Source organism: Papio anubis, chromosome 1 (genome assembly GCF_008728515.1).
Source record: "Papio anubis isolate 15944 chromosome 1, Panubis1.0, whole genome shotgun sequence".
In the NCBI taxonomy this organism is placed as follows: domain Eukaryota; kingdom Metazoa; phylum Chordata; class Mammalia; order Primates; family Cercopithecidae; genus Papio; species Papio anubis.
In genome coordinates, this window is record NC_044976.1 from 158,687,497 (window position 1) to 158,706,588 (window position 19,092).

The 19,092-nt window shown below is 41.2% G+C and overlaps 1 protein-coding gene across 4 annotated transcripts; it reads right to left on the minus strand.

Moving 5' to 3' along the window:
- Window positions 1-1,275: 1,275 nt before the first annotated feature.
- TMEM183A (transmembrane protein 183A) lies at window positions 1,276-19,051 on the minus strand. 4 transcript variants are annotated; one of them, XM_009189639.3, is made up of 8 exons: window positions 18,828-19,049; window positions 18,541-18,630; window positions 17,608-17,775; window positions 11,071-11,227; window positions 9,977-10,157; window positions 7,550-7,630; window positions 5,197-5,352; window positions 1,276-3,272 (listed from the first exon to the last, which is right to left on the minus strand). In XM_009189639.3, exons 1-8 carry the CDS (start codon window positions 18,934-18,936, stop codon window positions 3,087-3,089), a joined length of 1,128 nt encoding a protein of 375 aa, XP_009187903.3. In that variant the 5' UTR covers window positions 18,937-19,049; the 3' UTR covers window positions 1,276-3,086. The 4 variants fall into 4 exon arrangements, with proteins under 4 accessions (XP_009187903.3, XP_003893330.3, XP_017805983.1 ...); XM_003893281.4 differs by having other exon boundaries at window positions 11,071-11,230; XM_017950494.2 differs by having other exon boundaries at window positions 3,178-3,272; window positions 5,197-5,344; window positions 18,828-19,051.
- Window positions 19,052-19,092: the final 41 nt, after the last annotated feature.

A 19,092-nucleotide genomic window follows, 5' to 3' on the forward strand; every position in this document is an offset into this window, starting at 1 on the left:
CCTTCAGGCACCTGGCTGTTCTAACACTGTTACTACAAAATGGTTTGTCTATTACATATACATAGTATGAAAACAAGTCTCAAATGCCAGAATTACTGACTGACAAATTTTAGCTAAGCCTCTCCATTTTCCTGAATTGCTCCCTTACCCTGCCCCCTGTGGCTATTAATGCATCTTTTCCATCTGCTTTGTGAAGTTTCATCACAGTGTGCCTACTCAATCCTTTACCAATACCCAGTAAGCACCACTAAAAGTGTGAACAATTTTTATATACATGCAATGTGTTCACGTGTATGTATTTATAGACATATACACAGCATGTTCTGTATCAGCAGCAAATGCCATAGCTGAGATCAATGACACATACAACCTTCTCTCATTTAACTTCCACCCTATATATTCACCATTTGGCATAATTTCCTTGCGTCTCTTTGAAGACAGGGAAATCTGGGTAATTCTGATCTGAGGGGTGGTAAGTGAAGCTAAATTGGTGACTTTGAACAACACAGCCTTCAACTGCATAGGGCCACTTACATGCAGATTTTCTTCCTTCCCCGCCACCCCTGAGACAGCAAGACTACCCCTCCTCTTCTTACTCGTCAGCCTGCTCAACATGATGACCCACTTAATGAACAGTAAAGATATTTTCTCTTCTTTATGATTTTCTTCATAACATTTTTTTCTCTAGCTTATTTTATTGTAATAAGGTATATACTACATATACAAAATACACATTAATCAACTGTTTGTGTTATCAATAAGGCTTCCAGTCAACAGCAGGCTACTGAGTTTTGGGGCAGTCAAAAGTTATAGCAGATTTTCAACTGTGTGAGAGGGTCTGCATCCATAACTCTCACAGTGTTCAAGGGTCAATTTATGTTGCTTGACTGACAGAGCAAAATCCCGGTATATATTTATATATATATGTTATATATTTATATATATGTAATATATAACATATATATATGTTAAGTTATAAAGCTATTTTTAACCTGTAGTCCAGAAAGTTCCAATTCTTCTTTGGGTGGTCTGGGGTCCTCACCAAAAGGAAATCCCTGAGACACTTCACGTCCTGTCACTAACAAAGCATGCATCATGCTAGAAACAGCAACTCAGTCAATGCAGAGGAAGGCTGAAGCCAAGATACACTGATAACACATTTTACCAAGTGTTTGTCAATATTATGCTGAGAGAAGAGAGCTGAGGCAGTATCTAGTACTGTATCTGTCACTGTACCATGGAATTTGACACAAAAAACTCAGAGCTGAGTCAGAATACAATTATTAAGCCAAATTTATTTCACCCCCTTTTTAAAGGTACTCCTAAGCGGGGAACAATGCACCAAGACACTCCTGCTCCATGGCATCTTTAGTTCAGGCAACCAGGCAGGGACTGTGCTTCTCTCCTCCTGCCTCAAAGAGGCAACTTTTCATTGTAGAGATTTGCAAAGTGCTCATTGTCCTTAGGTTTTTTGTCTGTTATCACTTAAATGCCCAAATTCTGTTTTTGACTGACCCAGGCTCACTCTTGTATTACCACCCTCAACGTGGGATAAGGTTAGCTGTTAGGAGCAAAATTAAGCAGATGCTTTCTAAGAATATTCCTGGGGAAGATGGTAAGGAAAAAAAAAACCCCGCAAATTTAGCAGTTTGCCTCAGATTCTCCTCCACAGGATTTTCATTTTTAAAGAATATTGTCTTAATGCCCACCTCCTGGCAATATCCAGGTAATATCCAGCTCACTGGTTAATTTTGGATGTTGGAGGATGGGAGGAGAGACAAGCAGCAAGGTTTTCCTCTTAGCAAAACAGAAAAATGTTTGTGATCCTCTTCTCAGAGTACACCTGAACAACAGGAGTCATCTGAACAGGAGGACATAAGCATTTCTGCATGAAGACCAGGCTTCTGTAGGCACACAGGATGACGGCAGAAGCAGCACAGTACAGGGCAGAGCAAAGTCGCTAAGTGCTTATGGTTCAAGAGGCTGGTTTCAACATGCAATGCATTTTGTTAATGACATTTTAGCATAATAAATGCCTTTCTAACAGTTCAATGAAAGTGTCACTATCCTTCCTGAAATAGCTTTCTTGGTTTTACATTTCACTTAGAAATAACATATTTAAAAGATCATTTCATCAATCTTCTATGCTTTTTCGGCTGATTAGAATAAGGTATATACCACAATCAACTTTTCACTTACCCTTTTACTTTTTTTTTTATCTATGTACACTCTCCCTTTTACCCTTTTACCACCATCTACCACAAGAAAAATGAGACTCATCTTTTAAAATTGTGGTATAACAAAAAGACCTGGGTCAGAATCCTGGCTCTGCCTTTACTGGTGTTATAGGTATAATCACTAATTCTGCTTTCTCAACCATAAAATGGGAATAATACCACCTACCTTGCAAGACTGTAAGAAGTTGAGATACTATGTAAAGTTCCTAGTATAGTACCAAGGGTATAAAGTCATCATCATCACTATCAACCTCATGCAAGAAATACCTAAAATCCAAAACTGGCAAAAGAAAATGTATGCAATAAATATCACAAATTATTTTTTAAAAAAGATACACAAGTCAATCTGGTAAGATTCTGAAAACCCTGTCACCTGCTTTATTTCTGGAGAAGGGTAAAGGGAGAAGGGAAAATATTCACTTGAATTTGAGGGGCAGCTAAACTGGAAGCAACAATTTCAGGCCTCTAAGGTTCCTCTGATCCGTAAGGGAATGCTGAAACTTCCTTGTTTGGAGATTCAAAGAGTTTAATTTTTCCCTAGAGCAAGATCAACAATTTTCACTGGGATAAAAGAATAAAGAACAAACTCAATAGCACCAAATGGGGTTTTAACACAGAAAACAGGGCCACTCCTTTTAAATGCAAATTTTTACATTAAAATATGTTTATAAATCATAGTAGTAGTTCTTCCTCTTGATTCAACATTTCTCCCTCCCCTAACAGGAGCCCTAGAACCTGAAGAGCATGTACATTACTAACCAGATATACAATCCAGCCACCCCGTCCAAACTGGAATCTGATTACTAATGGACTAGACTCAGGGCTGCCCCAAGGGATAGGCAGTAGTAACTATGCTCTCAGGGAGAATGGGTACTGAGGGTGCCACCAGTCAAAGAGCCGAACGCTGTGCACTGGGTCCAGGATGACTTGCACACCCTGCTCACTGCGCAGTTTCCGACCACCATGGACAGGGGAATCTTGGAACACCAGTCTCACTCGATGATGCCGCATGTCCGTGCTCACATTGATAGTAAACTGAAATGGAAAAGCAGATTCAGTATCCAACTTACACAACCTTGGTTTCCAATAGCTCACTCCGAAATGAAATAGTCCACACTAATTTACACTGGCTAGGCCACAAGATTAATCTCTAAATTATAACACGAACATCTTTTTTTTTTTTTTTTTTTTTTTTTTTGAGAAAGGACCTCGTTCTGTTGCCCAGGCTGTAGTGCAGTGATGTGATCTTGGCTTGCTGCAACCTCCACCTCCCGGGATCAAACAATTCTCGTGCCTCAGCCTCCCGAGTAGCTAGGAATACAGGTGTGCCTCAGCCTCCCGAGTAGCTAGGAATACAGGTGTGCACCACCATGACCAGCTAATTTTTGTATTTTTAGTAGAGACAGTGTTTTGCCACGTTGGCCAGGCTGGTCTCAAACTCCTGACCTCAGGTGATCTGCCCACCTCATCCTCCCAAAGTGCTGGGATTACAGGAGTGAGCCACCACGCCCAGCCAACCTTTAAAGATACAAAAAATTAAGGACAATATTATAAGGCCTTCTCAGCTTCACGTTTAAACTATGCTAAAGAAAGCCTCACTAATGAGCACTTTGGAAGGCCAAGACAGGCAGATCGTCTGAGGTCAGGAGTTTGAGACCAGCCTGACCAAACCCCATTTCTACTAAAAATACAAAAATTAGCTGGGTGTGGTGGCGGGCACCTGTAATCCCAGCTACTTCGGAGGCAGAGGCAGGAGAATCCCTTGAAACCGAGAGACAGAGGTTGCGGTGAGCCGAGACTGCGTACCATGGCACTCCAGCCTGGACTACAAAGCAAGACTCTGTCTCAAAAAAAAAAAAAAAACTGCATATATGACACAATCTCAATTATACAAAATTATTTAAGACAGAGTACGTACATATTAACAGACACATTAAGAGAACAGTTCCCAAAAGATAAATTGCAGTTATAGGATAGTGGAAGTCTAAGTCACCTTTACTTTGTCAGTATATTTATGTATTATTTAAAGTCATTTACCATTAAAAAAAAAGTTACTTTCACTGTGGAAGGGTTACCTCATGTATTTCTGAATGTAAGCCTAAGATACAGAGAAGACAAATTACATGAACTCTCCAGCTGCCAAGCCAATGAAAAAATTTTAAAACCTGGAAAAATATGCCAGAGGCACATACATTGTTTACTAATTACTGGCCAAGCCTTGAACAGTGATAATATCACACAAAGGACAGAGTTGAGCCAGTCACTCTATATTTTAATATCTCATTTGTAACCCCTTATGCATGCCTCAAGGTCCTGACATACAGTGCTCATGTATATATCTCATCATTCTTCCTAATAGGATAATGTTTCTCAATCATTAATGACCACTACACATGAAAATGCAAAAACATTCCCTTTCCTACAATGAAGAAAAGAAGGTAAAATATTCTCAGATATAATTAACGTCTCCACAAATCTGTCTATTGCTAACATACAGGACTGATTTCAAACTTTTTTTTTTTTTAAAGATACCTTCCTTCATGGTTAAACTTACAAATATCCTTCAAACCTCAGATATAGCAAAAGTCTATAAAAAAGCTGAAGGCAGTGGCTCACACCTATAATTTCAGCACTTGGGAGGCCGACGTGGAAGAACTGCTTGAGACCAGCCTCAGCAACGCTGTGAGACATCCATTGCAACAAAAAATAAAAATTAGCCAGGGATGGTGGTGCGCATGTGTAGTCCTAACTACTTGGGAGGCTGAAGCAAGAGGATAGCTTAAGCCCAGGAGTTTTAGGTTGCAGTGAGCGATGATTCTATCACTGCACTTCAGCCTGAGTGACAGAGTGAGACCATGTCTCTTTAAAAAAAAAAAAAAAAAAAAAGAGCTGTGATTCACCTCCTTTCAGAATGAAAAAAAAAAAAGAGCTGAGAATGACATCCTGAGTCCCTACTTACCAGAGTAAATATCATTCCCATGACAATCGGAATAAAGATGAAATTGAGGGTCGTGACCTGCAGTAGGCAGCAGTCCTGGTCTGGATTGGTATGAACATCTTCGTACTGAACGGGAGGCTGCAATCCTCCTGTACACTTGCTCTTTAACCTAGGGGACTAAAGAGAACTAAGAATTAACCCAATGGCTTAGAAGAAATGTATATGGCTCTAAGAGTCTACCAAAGAAAATCCTATGGCTCAACTAAAGCTAGTGAGATACATTTTTCCGTTATCTCCTCTCTCTTTATATATGTTTCTATACAGAGATCAAAGAAAATCTACCCTTTGAAAGAAGGGGAAATACATTTGGATGAGCGGGTTTATACTTCATTTAGATGGTATCCCTTGCCATCTGACAAGAAATGGAAACTTACAGCCTCTACCAGAGGTTCTACAATGTTTGAAAGATTGCAAATTCCTTGTAACTTGTCAGACTCCAAAGAACATCTGCTGTACAAAAGGGAAGGAAGCAGAAGTGGCCACCTAATTCCAGACCCCAGAAAACAAAGGAATCACAAGTCTCGGAACTAAAGGAAATCTCAGCATTCACTTTCCTGCAGTAATCCTACTGTCTGCTTCTAGTCACATTTCACCACTGCTAAGACTGCCTCTCAATTCTTTCTCAGGTCTATGGTGGACTTTCTACCAATGTCTAATGAATACCACAGACTGTGCAGATCTTATCAAATGCAAAATATCAGAACTAAAATTCTTCCCCAGAACCATGTTTTTGAAATAAATCAATAAGAAAATAAGGTTTACTTTAACTACAAACTTATCTGTAACCCACCTGCCATCACGTGAGGAATAACTAATAGTATTTGTGTCTCATCAGTGAGACACTAAGTAGAGGAGACAAGTGAAAACACCTCCCTTCCCACCTCACCCCCGCACCCCCCACCCCACCCCACTCCATGTGTTTTCACCTGTCTCCTCTACTGAGAAATGGGTTTATGGGTTTCTATAAACCGACTGCCATATCTGCTCGTAATTCCACATAAGAATATAGGGTGATCATAATTACACCTAATAATACAGCTGTCCTTTGAGTAATACTGTCACTGTTCAAGGCTTGGCCAGTAATCAGATTAGTAAACAATGTGTGTGCCTCTGGCATAATTTTTCCAGGTTTTAAAAAATTTTCATTGGCTTGGCAACTGGAGAGTTCATGTAATTTGTCTTCTGTCTCTTAGGCTTACATTCAGAAATACATGAGGCTTCCCCTTCCATAATGAAAGCTTTTTTCAATGGTAAATAAGTTTAAATAATACATAAATATATTGACAAAGTAAAGGTGACTTAAGACTTCTGCTATCCTGTAATGGCAATTAATCTTTTGGGAACTATTCTCTTAATGTGTTCTCTCAACATTTATACGTCACTCGTAAATAATTCAGCATATACTTACATATGACCACATTATCATTATCACCCATAAGAAAATTAACAATTATTTCATATTATCCATAGCACATTCTGATTTCCTAAATTGCCCCAAAATGTCTTTTATAGCTTTGTTCACTTATCCAGGATCCACTCAAGATTTACTCTTTGCAGTAGGTTGTTATCTTTGTCTTTCAATACAACATAGTTTTTGTTTTCATGGCATTTCGGGTTGAGTATCCTTTATCCGAAATGCTTAGGGCCAGAAGTGTTCCCGATTTTTTCAGATTTTGGAATATTTGCATTATACCAGTTGAGCATCTGAAATCCACAACCCCAAAATCCAAAATGCTCCAAAAGGCATTTTCTTTGAGCATCATGTTGGCACTCAGAAAGTTTCAGATTATGAGGCATTTCAGATTTTGGATTTTTAGGCTATATACTGTTTGATTTTAGTAAGGCAATTTCATGTCCAGTGTTATGATTTGAACGTTTATGTCTCCTCCAAAATTCATGTGGACACCTAATCTCCAACACAATAGTATTAAGAGGTAGGGGCTTTAGGAGGTGACCTACTGGGGAGGCCCTCCCTCATGAATGGGATTAAAGCCTTTATAAGAGAGACTCCACACTAAGTTCAGCCCCTTTTGGCATTCCACTTTCCACCATGTGAGGACAAAGTGTTCCTTCCCTCTGAAGGATTCAATCAGACACTATCTTGGAAGCAAAGGGACCAGGCCCTCACCAAACACCAAACCTGCAAAGAACTTGGACTTCCCAGTCGAACTGTGAAGAAATAAAGTTCTGTTCTTTTTTTAAGTTACCCAGAGTCTGTGGTACTGTTATAGCCGCACAAACAGACTAAGAAAGATATCTAGGAAAATCTCTTAGAACAAGGTGTTATCTGAAAAACAAAGAGAAGACCACATACCTGTTTTTTGAACTTGAAGTTGAATTCCCACATTGGTTCCTGTCTGTTCCCAACAATCTTTCTGCACCAGAAAAGTAAGCACTATAAGAAAGTAAAAATAAAATAAACCAAGAAAAAGAAAAAGAAAAAAATCAAAATACACTAATCAAAATAATCAGCAAAAACCTTTCTGTTTGACAGCTCTAAAGCCAGCCACAGTCCCAATGCTGAGATTTTACTTTGGCACAGATAGACTCCCAAGTTGACACTGGTTCAACATAAAAACAGACAATCCCAGGGCTGTTCAATAAGGAGAGGAGGGACCAATATAAGTCAACCTCAGAGGTTACTGACATCAACCCCTATTGTTCTTATCTTCAAAGACAGAAACGTGGTATCTAGAGACTGGGGCATCCTCTCTGATTCAGCAGGCTAATCCTCTACATTAAAATGTAAGGAGAGCCAGCAGCCACCAGGCAAGATGATACAAGGCCATAAGGTAGGCAGAGAGGCTGGCCCTATAATAGAAGCAAACTGCTCAGGACCCTCTGGGAGCAGACAGCCAGTAAGGAAACTACAGAGCTAGGCTGAATTCTGTCTAGAATAAGCCCCTCAGTGAAAGCCAGGCTACAGCTAGGGTTAAGCACAAGAAGTGAAGTACCTCCCAGGGGATAAGGGGTGGGTCGTCCGCCGTGCCAGCTGTCCTGCCCTTCAGACATGCCCTGTACGTCCTGCTGTTCCATCAAAATTAATGGGCTTGGCTTTAAGGGGAAAACACTTCTGCTGCCATCACAACGGCTCCAGTGTCCCACACAAGCTATGCTACTGAAAAGAGAGAGAGGGGGAATCAAATACGAAAAGCTGGAGTCCAGGAACATGGGACAACTTCCTTTAGGCATGCTGGCAACTCCCTGAATGCCACGCAATCATGGGTATACAAGTGGCAAGGCCAAGCATGGGACACCTGCCACTGCAGGCCCCACACCCTCTTCAGAAGATCTCTAACAAGGCACAAAAGCAGCAGCCAGATGGCCTGGGCTTACTATCTGGATTAAGACCTTAGTTTTCATTCTACTTTGGCTTTTTACAGTCACTTTAAAAAAATTAATAGACAATGGTAAGAATATGAAGATAGGGGTATTTTAGAATTTAGGCAGTAGCACTTGCATTGTGCACTGGAGCCGCTAAGATGTGTCAAGCATGAGGAGTTTGCCCAATGCTGCTCTGCTCCCAGCAATTGATTCATTCCTGGCATGGCTAACTTTCAGATGATCCCCACACTCACCACAGTTAATCTGATACTATCAAATGTTTTGGGGGAAAGGGACACTGTAAATGTGAGAAGATACACTGTCCACTCATATTACAGGCAGAAGCAGCTGCTGGGTGAAATCCTACTCTCCTGGCATTCTACTCCTTCTCTAAATCCACCAGTTAGCATGATATTAAATTGAGCTCAGCCAATGGCCCTGACCACCTCAGTTTACAAGGCTGGGGGGAACCTCGATAATCTTGAAATCAATAGTACCCTTTTAATTAATATGTATCAGGTAGAATGTGATCACCCTAGAGCTAAACTGGGGGAGAAGAATCATTATATAATGTCCAATACCATAAAAACAAACTACAAGAGAATGGGAAATGCTATGGAACATCAGATTTGAGGTAGGAACAGAGTAACCTTGTTTGGCAAAGATGATTTAGTAATTTTACCAGGGAGGAGAAAAAGAGAGAATGGACCAAAGGCTAGTAGACATATTTACAAATCAGAAGAATGACAAGAGACTTGAATATAAATGTATGAATATAAAATATCAGGGAAATCCTGAGATAAAAAGAGCCTAGAACACAGAAAGAACTTGAGAGAACTAAGGTTTATGAATCAGGGTACCTTATAGTCTATGAGATGACCTACCAGAGCCTGGCAATAGTCTGGCACAGGGCACTTCCAAATGCTACAGAAGTCAAGTCTACACCAGAATCCTTTAAGAAGGTCAACAATAAAGGGGAATCCCTGATGTCAAGGTTGCATTAGAAAGAGAAAAATAGTGAGACGTTCACGTCATACCTCTGTACTGTGATTTAAAGCCCCTCTTAAAAATTACAGCATACATCTACCATTTCAGTTATGCTCTTCCTAGCCCAAACCATCAAAACCATTATATCTAAAGGGGTCCAATGTACAATGTATGAAAATAAATTAAAATAAAAAGAATAAAGAATACACTAAAAGCACCGGAAAGTTTTAAGGTAAGTATAAGATAAGCCAGCTAGCACAGCAGAAAGGTCTTGGAGAAGTGAAATCTCTGAGCCCTGAAAGTTTACATTAGTCCCTTAGCAGCCTGGGACCTACACCCCTCCCCATCAAGGAAGTTGGAGACAATCCATGATAACAGACCTACCATACAAGAGTCCATTAGTCAAACCCCAACACAAATTCTCACTTACTTTGGAATTCTTTAATGTGCTGGGGGTGCTTTCTGGAATGGCTGGATTCTTGGAGATTCGAGCAGCAAATGGCTCATACATATGGTACAGAGATCGGATCACACAAGCCCGGAGACAGCGCAGCTTCTCCATTGACTCTGGTCGCAGACGCAAAGGCAGGGAAGCATCCAGCGTGTAGTGCCTGAAACATGACACATTACTCCTACCAATATGTGACCTGTCTCTCCTGCTCTAGGTCAGTCTCCTAAGACTCCTGGTCTCTGTATGAACTTTACTGCACTATTCCACTGGCCAGTAGGTAGCTTGTCCCCAGTGCTACTTGACCTCTTGGCAACTTTTACGTCTTTGCCTTGTAATCCTGCAGTTCACCATCCATTTTTAAAGTTGAAATCCTCACTTTTTTCCTGAACACAAGAGCAAACTCTGAATTGGTATCAGTATATTATGCTTTAACTGCTCAAAGAGAACCTGTCCTAGAGGAACCTATACTGGAGAAGAGCCACCAGGTTCTCCTGTCAGGTCTACAATGAGTTCTCTACTCCTTTCTACTTCAACATTCTTTCCCACCACAGCCTGACAGTTTACAATTGTCACTACACTTCCACACCTAGCATCAAAAATGAGCCCTTTTACTAATCACATAATTTACCTACTCCTCACCACTACAACTATACATAAGGCTGCATAAGTACAAAAACTGCGTAATACTTAAAGACGACTAGCAAATCAAAGCAACACCTAACCCAGCTGGAAAGATGAGCAGATAGGCATCTGCAGCTTTGAACATTCTAGCTAAAATAAGCCTCTGAAGAAAAGTCAAAGACTGTTCTCTCTGGGACTTGAAGCAAGACGTTTTGCTGAAACTGGATACTGGAGTGGGGAAGGAGGCAACCACATGGAAGACAATTACCTGGATAATAAATAATATCAAATTTAAATTAGAGAGGAGCTCAAGGAGTCCAAAGCTGGGTCATGCCCAGACAACATGGAGTAGAGAAAGTGAAAAGAGGTCACCATCCAGTGAGTAGCTCCAAATCACAAACAGTAATGAAATCAGCTACACAGATAAAAGAGTGAGGTCTCTGTGGTCGCACCTTCGGTACAACCTGGTCCAAAAGGCAGCAGTGCAAGTGACAGTCCAGGCATTCTTACAAATCAGGGAAAAATTCACAATGTCCTCAGGACGGATATAGGAGGCCAGCAACAGCCAAATATCCATGGGATACTCTTCTCCTCCAGCCCCGTCCAGTTCTTCTGAAACAGAAAAAAGAATAATCTCTGATCTTCTACACACATATCTGAAGATACTCATTCATTTCATTTCTCCCGAGGATTGCACAGTTAAGAAAATGGTTTTAAATAGGTCCACGGAAACGCTTTAAACTTATCATTTCCTGCTCATCCTAGCTGCTGGAAACTTTTACCTCCTGTTGCCCAAGTAAATAGGTTTTGTTCTTAAGGCCTTTACTTAACAACTATTGGCAATACCATTCTGAAGTTTTACTTTTTTTTTGAGACAGAGTCTCACTCTGTTGCCCAGGCTGGAATGCAGTGGTACAATCTCAGCTCAGTACAACCTCCGCCTCCCAGGATCAAGCGATTCTCATGCCTCAGCCACCAGAGTAGCTAGGACTACAGGCATGCTCCACCGCACCCAGCTAATTTTTTAGTACAGATGGGGTTTCACCATGTTGACCAGGCTGGTCTCGAACTCCTGGCCTCAAGTGATCCACCCGCCTCGGCGTCCCAAAGCCCTGGGATTACTGGCGTGAGTCACTGCACCTGGCCATCATTTTGAAGTTTCAAAAGTGCCTTTGCACACATTGTATAATTCAACTCTAATAATTCTTCAATAGAATAAGAAAAATATTATTGCACCCATTTTACTAATAAGAAAAAAAAAAACCTTGTCACTCAGTCAAAGGAAATAGAACCAAGATTTTCTGACTCCAAATTTCAGCTTTATGCTATTAAGCCCTGCTCTTGGTTTCTCTTAAGTCTCCACCCACTAAACATTTTCAGTCGGGAAAAAAACAAAATTGACTTTAGGATGGTATAGGGAGGCTGGGCACAGTGGCTCATGCCTATAATCCCAGCACTTTGGGAGGCCAAGGCAGGCGGATCACGAGGTCAAGAGATTGAGACCATCCTCATGGTGAAACTCTTGTCTCTACTAAAAATACAAAAATCAGCTGGGCATGGTGGCACATGCCTGTAATCCCAGCTACTTGGGAGGCTGAGGCAAGAGAATCGCTTGAACCGGTAGGTGGAGGTTGCAGTGAGCTGAGATGGCACTACTGCACTCCAGCCTGGGTGACAGAGTGAGATTCTATCTCAAAAAAAAAAAACAAAACAAAACAAAAAAAAAGGATGGTATAAGGAAATCTCAAAGTACAAATTAAATTAAAAAAACAGATAAGTTACAGTGCATTCTCATTACACACAACTACCTGTAAACATGTTTTTTTCTTCTAGTTTCTCCTTGTTTCATTGCAAGTTTGACCTATGATCCTTGCCAGAGACACCTAGTCATTCTTTAACAACATATCCATGCTGGGTGCAATGGCTCACGCCTGTAATCCCAGTACTTTGGGAGGCCAAGGCAGGTGAATCACGAGGTCAGGAGTTCAAGATCAGCCTGGCCAAGATGGTGAAACCCCGTCTCTACTAAAAATACAAAAAAATTAGCTGGGCGTGGTGGTGGGTGCCTGTAATCCCAGCTACTTGGGAGGCTGAGGCAGAGAACTGCTTAAACCTGGAAGGCGGAGGATGCAGTGAGCCAAGATCATGCCACTGCACTCTAGTCTGGGTGACAGATTGAAACTCCATCTCAAGAAAAAAAAAAAAAAAAGTATCCCTATCTCTTCCTTCTTCACTCATTAGTGTTAATTCTCCTGACCTTGATGTCTACTATACTTCTCAGGTTCAGTTAATACACATGCTTTGTAAACATACCTGAATCTGAGCTAATCCTAACCCTAACCCTTATTTCAAACCTAGTCCTAGAACTATCCTAAAATTATCAGCTTTCTTCCTTCCTGGGGAAAAAGCCCTTACACCATCTCCCCAAAGTTGCCCCTGCTTTTCTAGCTAACTACTTCCCACAACTCTATGATTAGATCAAGTTCTTTGGCTAGGTTCTTCACAACAGAGACCCAATATGTCTAAAACATCATCTTTTCTAATTCTTATCCCTCTTATAATCTCCAGTAATCATGCAAGACTCAGTCTACCATGTCCAGGCCCCACTTTCTTCCATATTACCTCTTCTCTCTCTGAAAGAGAAGGCAAGTGACAGTTAAAATTTCCTCTATTGTGGCTGACTGCAGTGGCTCATGCCTGTAATCCCAACACTTTGAGAGGCCAAGGTGGGAGGATGGCTTGAGCCCAGGAGTTCAAGATCGGCTTGGGCAACACAGTCTCTATAAAAAAAACTTAAAAATTAGTCAGCCATGGTGGTACATGCCTGTAGTCTCAGCTACTCAGGAGGCTGAGGTGCAAGGATCAATCAAGCCCAGGATGTCGAGGCTGCAGTGAGCCATGACTGCACCACTGCAATCCAGCCTGGGCAACAGAGTGAGTCCCTGTCTCAAAAATCCAAAACAAAAACCAAAAAAACAAACAAAAATTTCCTCTACTGAAACCCATAAGGACTTTTACAAAGCAGAGTACTATCAAAAGTGTTGTCTTTAGAGACAAAATTTAGTAAACAATGAATAACTGTCAGTGTGTTATACATAATTATTAAATGAGTTTTCAAAACGAAGTAAATAGAATCAGTAAATGAAAGCTTCATGGAGGTAAGTCATGAAGGATATGAAGAATTTTGACAGGCATAGGTTAAGAGGAAAAGCATGTCAAATGAATAAATGCTAACACGAAACCAAGGGACTCAGAAAAGCAAAACATGTGAGAACAGTAAACAGAAAAGTCTAACAAGATTTTAATGACATTGAGAAATTACTGTTAAGTCTTTTAGATGTGATAATGGTATTTTAAAAAAGATAACTACTAAGATATTTACAGAGATGATGATGGTATATCTGGAAATTGTTTCAAAATAACCCAGCGTGTGTGTGTGTGTGTTGGGGTGGGGGAGTAATGGCTGAAGTAAAAATGGCCAGCGTGTGTGTGTGTGTGTGTGTTGGGGTGGGGGAGTAATGGCTGAAGTAAAAATGGCCGTGAGTTGATAGCATATAAAAACAAAATGGTAATTTAAAAAAGAAAGAGAAAAAAAACTTTTTTTTTTTTTTTTTGAGACGGAGTCTCGCTCTGTCACCCAGGCTGGAGTGCAGTGGCTGGATCTCAGCTCACTGCAAGCTCCGCCTCCTGGGTTCACGCCATTCTCCTGCCTCAGCCTCTCAAGTAGCTGGGACTACAGGCGCCCGCCACCTCGCCCGGCTAATTTTTTGTATTTTTTAGTAGAGATGAAAAAAAAAAACTTTTTAATAGCCATGAGTTGATCACTGTTGAAGCTGGGTAATAGTTATATGGAGTTATAATCAGACTATTCTCTCTTCTTCTACATGTGTCATTAAAAAAAAGGCTTTTTAAAAAAAGAAGAAAAATACATTACACCTGCTAAAATAATAAAAAGAAATTTAAAAAGAAAAAAAAAAAGACCAGTCTGATGGAATGGAGAACCCTAACGGAGGTAAAGTAGAATAAGGAAGTAAAATATGAATTATGGTTAAGAGCCTGTAAGCCACAAATCATATATCTGGTAAGTGACTGGTAATCTGAATAGATAAAGAAGTCTTACAATTCAGTAATAAAAAGACAGCTGGGTGCGGTGGCTCACACCTGTAAACCCAACACTTTGGGAGGCCGAGGCAGGTGGATCACCTGAGGTCTGAAGTTCGAGATCGAGACCAGCCTGACCAGTATGGAGAAATCCCATCTCTATTAAAAATACAAAAAATTAGCTGGGCATGGTGGCGCATGCCTGTAATCCCAGCTACTCGGGAGGCTGAGGCAGGGGAATCGCTTGAACCTGGGCAGCAGAGGTTGCGGTGAGCCGAGATCATGCCATTGCACTCCAGCCTGGTCAACAAGAGCAAAACTCCATCTCAAAAAATTTTTAAAAAAATAATAAGATAATCCAATTTAAAATGGGCAAATATCATTAGCCATAGGGAAATGCAAATCAAAACCACAAGGAGACAAATACTAATCCACATCCACTATAATTTAAAAAGTCAGACAATAGTAAGTGTTGGTAAGGATGTAGAGAAACTGCAACTCTTATACACTGCTGGTGGAAATATAAAACGATGCACACACTTTGGAAAATGGTTTGGCAATTCCTCAAAAAGTTAAACAGAGAGTTTCTGTATAATACAGCAATTTCACTCCTATCTAACCAAAAATGAAAAAACCTACGTCCACAGAAAAATTCGTCCATGATTGTTCATAGCAGCAAACAAAAAGGAATAAAAAAGAATGAGATACTGATACATGCATAGTATGGATGAACCTTGAGAACATTATGCTAAATGAAAGAAGCTACATGCAAAAGACTATATATTGTATGATTCCATTTACACGAAGTGTCAGAATAGGTGAATCTGTAGAGACAGAAAGTAGATTAGTGGTTTCCAAGGACTGGAGGAGGGTTTGGAATGAGAAGGGATGCTAATAAGTATGGGGTTTCTTTTTAGAGTAATGGAAATGTTCTAAACTTAGACCATGTTGATGGTTGCACAACTCTGTGAATATGCTAAAACCACTGAATTGTACACTTTAAAGGAATAAATTTTATCTCAATTTTTTCTTAAGTCTAAGCCATTCTGTGGAACAAGTCCAAAACAAGATAAATCCCTAATAGAATGGTGATAAGTAGCAACTTTAAGTTAAAAATTAAGGACAAAAAAGTATGAAGACTGTCAATACTGGCTGAGTATCCCTCATCAGAAATGCTCAGGACCAGAAGTGTTTCAGATTTTGGCTTTTTCCGCATTTTGGAATATCCTGACTGTACTTATTGGTTGAGCAGCCCTAATCAAAAATCAGAAATCCGAAGTGCTCCAAAAAGCATTTCCTTTTAGCATCATGTCAGTGCTCCAAAAATTTCAAATTTTGGAGCTTTTCAGATTTGGAATGCTCAACCTGTATTAATTTTTGGATCCTGAAAAAGAGGAATATGACTAACAATAACTGGAGTAATTCCAAAGCAATCATACCATTAATTTCATTAACTTATTACTTCAATATACTTTAACAAATAAAAATATCTATTATCTGATTCTCAGGTACAGGTGAAAGTACTGGTAAATCTGAGACCAAAAATACATACATCATTTATTATTATTATGATTTTTTTTTTTTTGAGACAGAGTCTCACTCTGTCACCAGGCTGGAGTGTAGTGGCACAATGTGATGGCTCACTCTAACCTCCGCCTCCCAGGATCAAGCAATTCTCCTGCCTCAGCCTCCCGAGTAGTTGGGACTACAGGTGCACACCACCACACCCAGCTAATGTTTGTATTTTTAGTAGAGACAGGGTTTCACCATATTGGCCAAGCTGGTCTCAAACTCCTGACCTTGTGATCTGCCCACCTCGGCCTCCCAAAGGGCTGGGATTACAGGTGTGAGCCACTGCGCCCAGTCTCACTATTTCACCTAAACGCAGCTGATCATCAGAACCACTTTAGCTTTAATAATTCTGGGCTAAGCATGGTAGCTTATGCCTATAATCCCAGCACTTTGGGAGGCCGAGGTGGGTGGACTGCTTGAGCCCAGGAGCTCAAAACCAACCTAAGCAACATAGTGAGACCCCCGTCTCTACAAAAAATAGAAAAAATTAGCAGGCATGATGACATAGCACCTGTAGTCCCAGCTACTCAAAAGATGGGTGAATCACTTAAGCCCGGGAAGTCAAGGCTGCAGTGTGCCATGATCTTGCCACTACACTCCAGCCTCGGCAAGAGAGCAAAACCTTGTCTCAAAAAAAAAAAAAATTCTGAGTTCCATCCCAAGAGATTCTGACTCATTAAGTCTGGAGGAAAACCCAGAATCTGAATGATGGTTTGGCACATTATATACCATCAGTTTACTATTCTTTGCTTCATTTGTGTACATTTCATTGCCATTAGGATATTTTAAAAATCACCTACTTTTCTATTTCCCACAGTAGTTATTAGACATGAAGCAGACATTACTAATTGTAGAGCACTTAAAAGCCCATGATAACGTCTATGTTTGTGTGTAACAAAACTTGTAACATAAAATCCACATATTTGGGAAAACATTTTTTGGTTACATCTCTGCTTCCTTACAGTAACATTCAGAAATCCAGAAATTGCAAAGGCCTTTTATTTTCACATTGCCATGTGGGTTTTTAACCTGATAATAACATGTTCTCAATGAAGGGCTACTATAGTCCAGTTCACAGTTCCAGAACTCTATAACACATACTAATCTCTTTCCCTCTCGAATTCAGACAAAAGAAAGAAGAAAGCCCAAGTGTATTAAATCCTGTCCCACTACCAAGGTTCTTGTGGAGAGCCAAGTTTTCTTCAAACTCTCCTGGTATCACCTCTTATACCTCCTCCTGTGCTACCGGGAAAGTAACATCTTCAATTTGTCACCACAGGCAGGTCTAATAAACCAAAAGAGAGCAAGCTCCATACCTTTGTGCCTCTTGCTTTTCTTTTTTCTGGAGACAGTTCTCTCATGGATGCTTTCCTCCTGGGCATCCATCTCATCACTGCTGTCGATGATGTCACAGGGCTCACCAGCCCCAGAAAGAGCTTCCTCTGCAGGAACCTGAGAGGCTTCCAAGCCACAAAGAGATTTTACTAGAAGAAAATGAGAAGAATGAGATGGCACACAGCTCCACCCAGAAATACAAACAACTTAGCCAAGGTATCAGCATCCATTCAGGAAAGGGGGGATAAAAACATCGTGAGAGAGAGAAGTGAGAATCTATCACCAAAAAAAATAAAGATTTTAGTATTTTAAATACAAAAAAGAAAGGAAAGTAATGGGCAAACTGACTCCAAAGTTGCAGAAACTCCTTTTTTCAGCCCTGAAGAAAAAAGGTGTGCACAATTTTTCCACTATAAACCCTGCAAGATACAAGATGATTTGTATTCTCGTAAGTTCTACAGAGAAATGTTTGAGACAAATTGAATCCAATTTAGCCCTGGTCCTGAGCTGGAGGCAGTAGGTGTCATAAAATACAAGTCTCAGCCCCATGAGTAAACAGACTGAAAGCAAGAGAAACACCGAAAAGGAAAAGAACACTCCAAGGTTATCAAACAAGGAAGCAAACTGCAGAGTAAAATATATGTGAACTACAGCAAAGAGATTACCCAAGAACAATGCAGTGGAAACTAGAGTATGCAAACATGTTTTTAAATGCAAAGAAAGAAAGAAAATACTTCTGCTGCAGAAACTGCTACTCTTGACTAATCCTCCTCCGCCCCCAATATATAAGTTAACATTGACAAGAGCAAACACGGTTACAGGAAGACGACTAAAGGATTGCAAGAAAAACAGAAAATAAAATGCCTAGTTCTGTCTTCGCGGCATGAGTCTTTAAAGGCTCGCGCAAAGCTTACCTTCCTGCTGAACAGCGTTGGCTACGGCTTTCTTGACTCGTCCAGACCTCACGACCGCCGGATCCGAGTTGGCGTAATCCGCCACGGTCACTGCAACACAGCACCAACCCTCAAGGAAGAGGCCTTCTCTCGTCAGCGTCTTCCCCGCCAAAGACCTCCTCCTCGCTGCAGGCCCCCGGACCAAGCCGCCCTCCAGCTGCGGACAGACGCGCTCACCTCTGCACGGTCCAGCCCCCTCCCAGCTGCCAGCCCCAAAATGTTTCGGCGCCCCTGCCCCCCTAACCTACCTCGGCCGGAGCAGGCGTCGTGGGCCCGGAACTTGAGTCGCTTTCCTCTCTTGGGCATGGCGACCGTATCCGGGCGAGGCCTGCCTAGCGGGCCGGGCCCCCGGGCCATGTCTCCGACCGGAGAGCCGGCCACGGGAGCCGCAGGCCAGCTCCGCCCGGCTCCGCGGCCATCCCACACCGGAGGCCGCTAACTCTCGCGAGAACATAGGTCCGGGGTCCGAGTCGCTTTGGCGGACGACGCCGCTCTACGCGAACCAATCATCGC

What these genes read in the sequence shown, in the direction of transcription:
- TMEM183A (XM_003893281.4), bottom strand. Translation starts at nt 18,936, where the DNA reads ATGGCCCGGGGGCCCGGCCCGCTAGGCAGGCCTCGCCCGGATACGGTC. An exon ending in CAACGCTGTTCAGCAGGAAG is followed by an intron (nt 17,776 to 18,540) that starts GTAAGCTTTGCG and finishes ATTTTCTTCTAG; the next exon opens with TAAAATCTCTTTGTGGCTTG. An exon ending in TGGACCAGGTTGTACCGAAG is followed by an intron (nt 10,158 to 11,070) that starts GTGCGACCACAG and finishes GTCATGTTTCAG; the next exon opens with GCACTACACGCTGGATGCTT.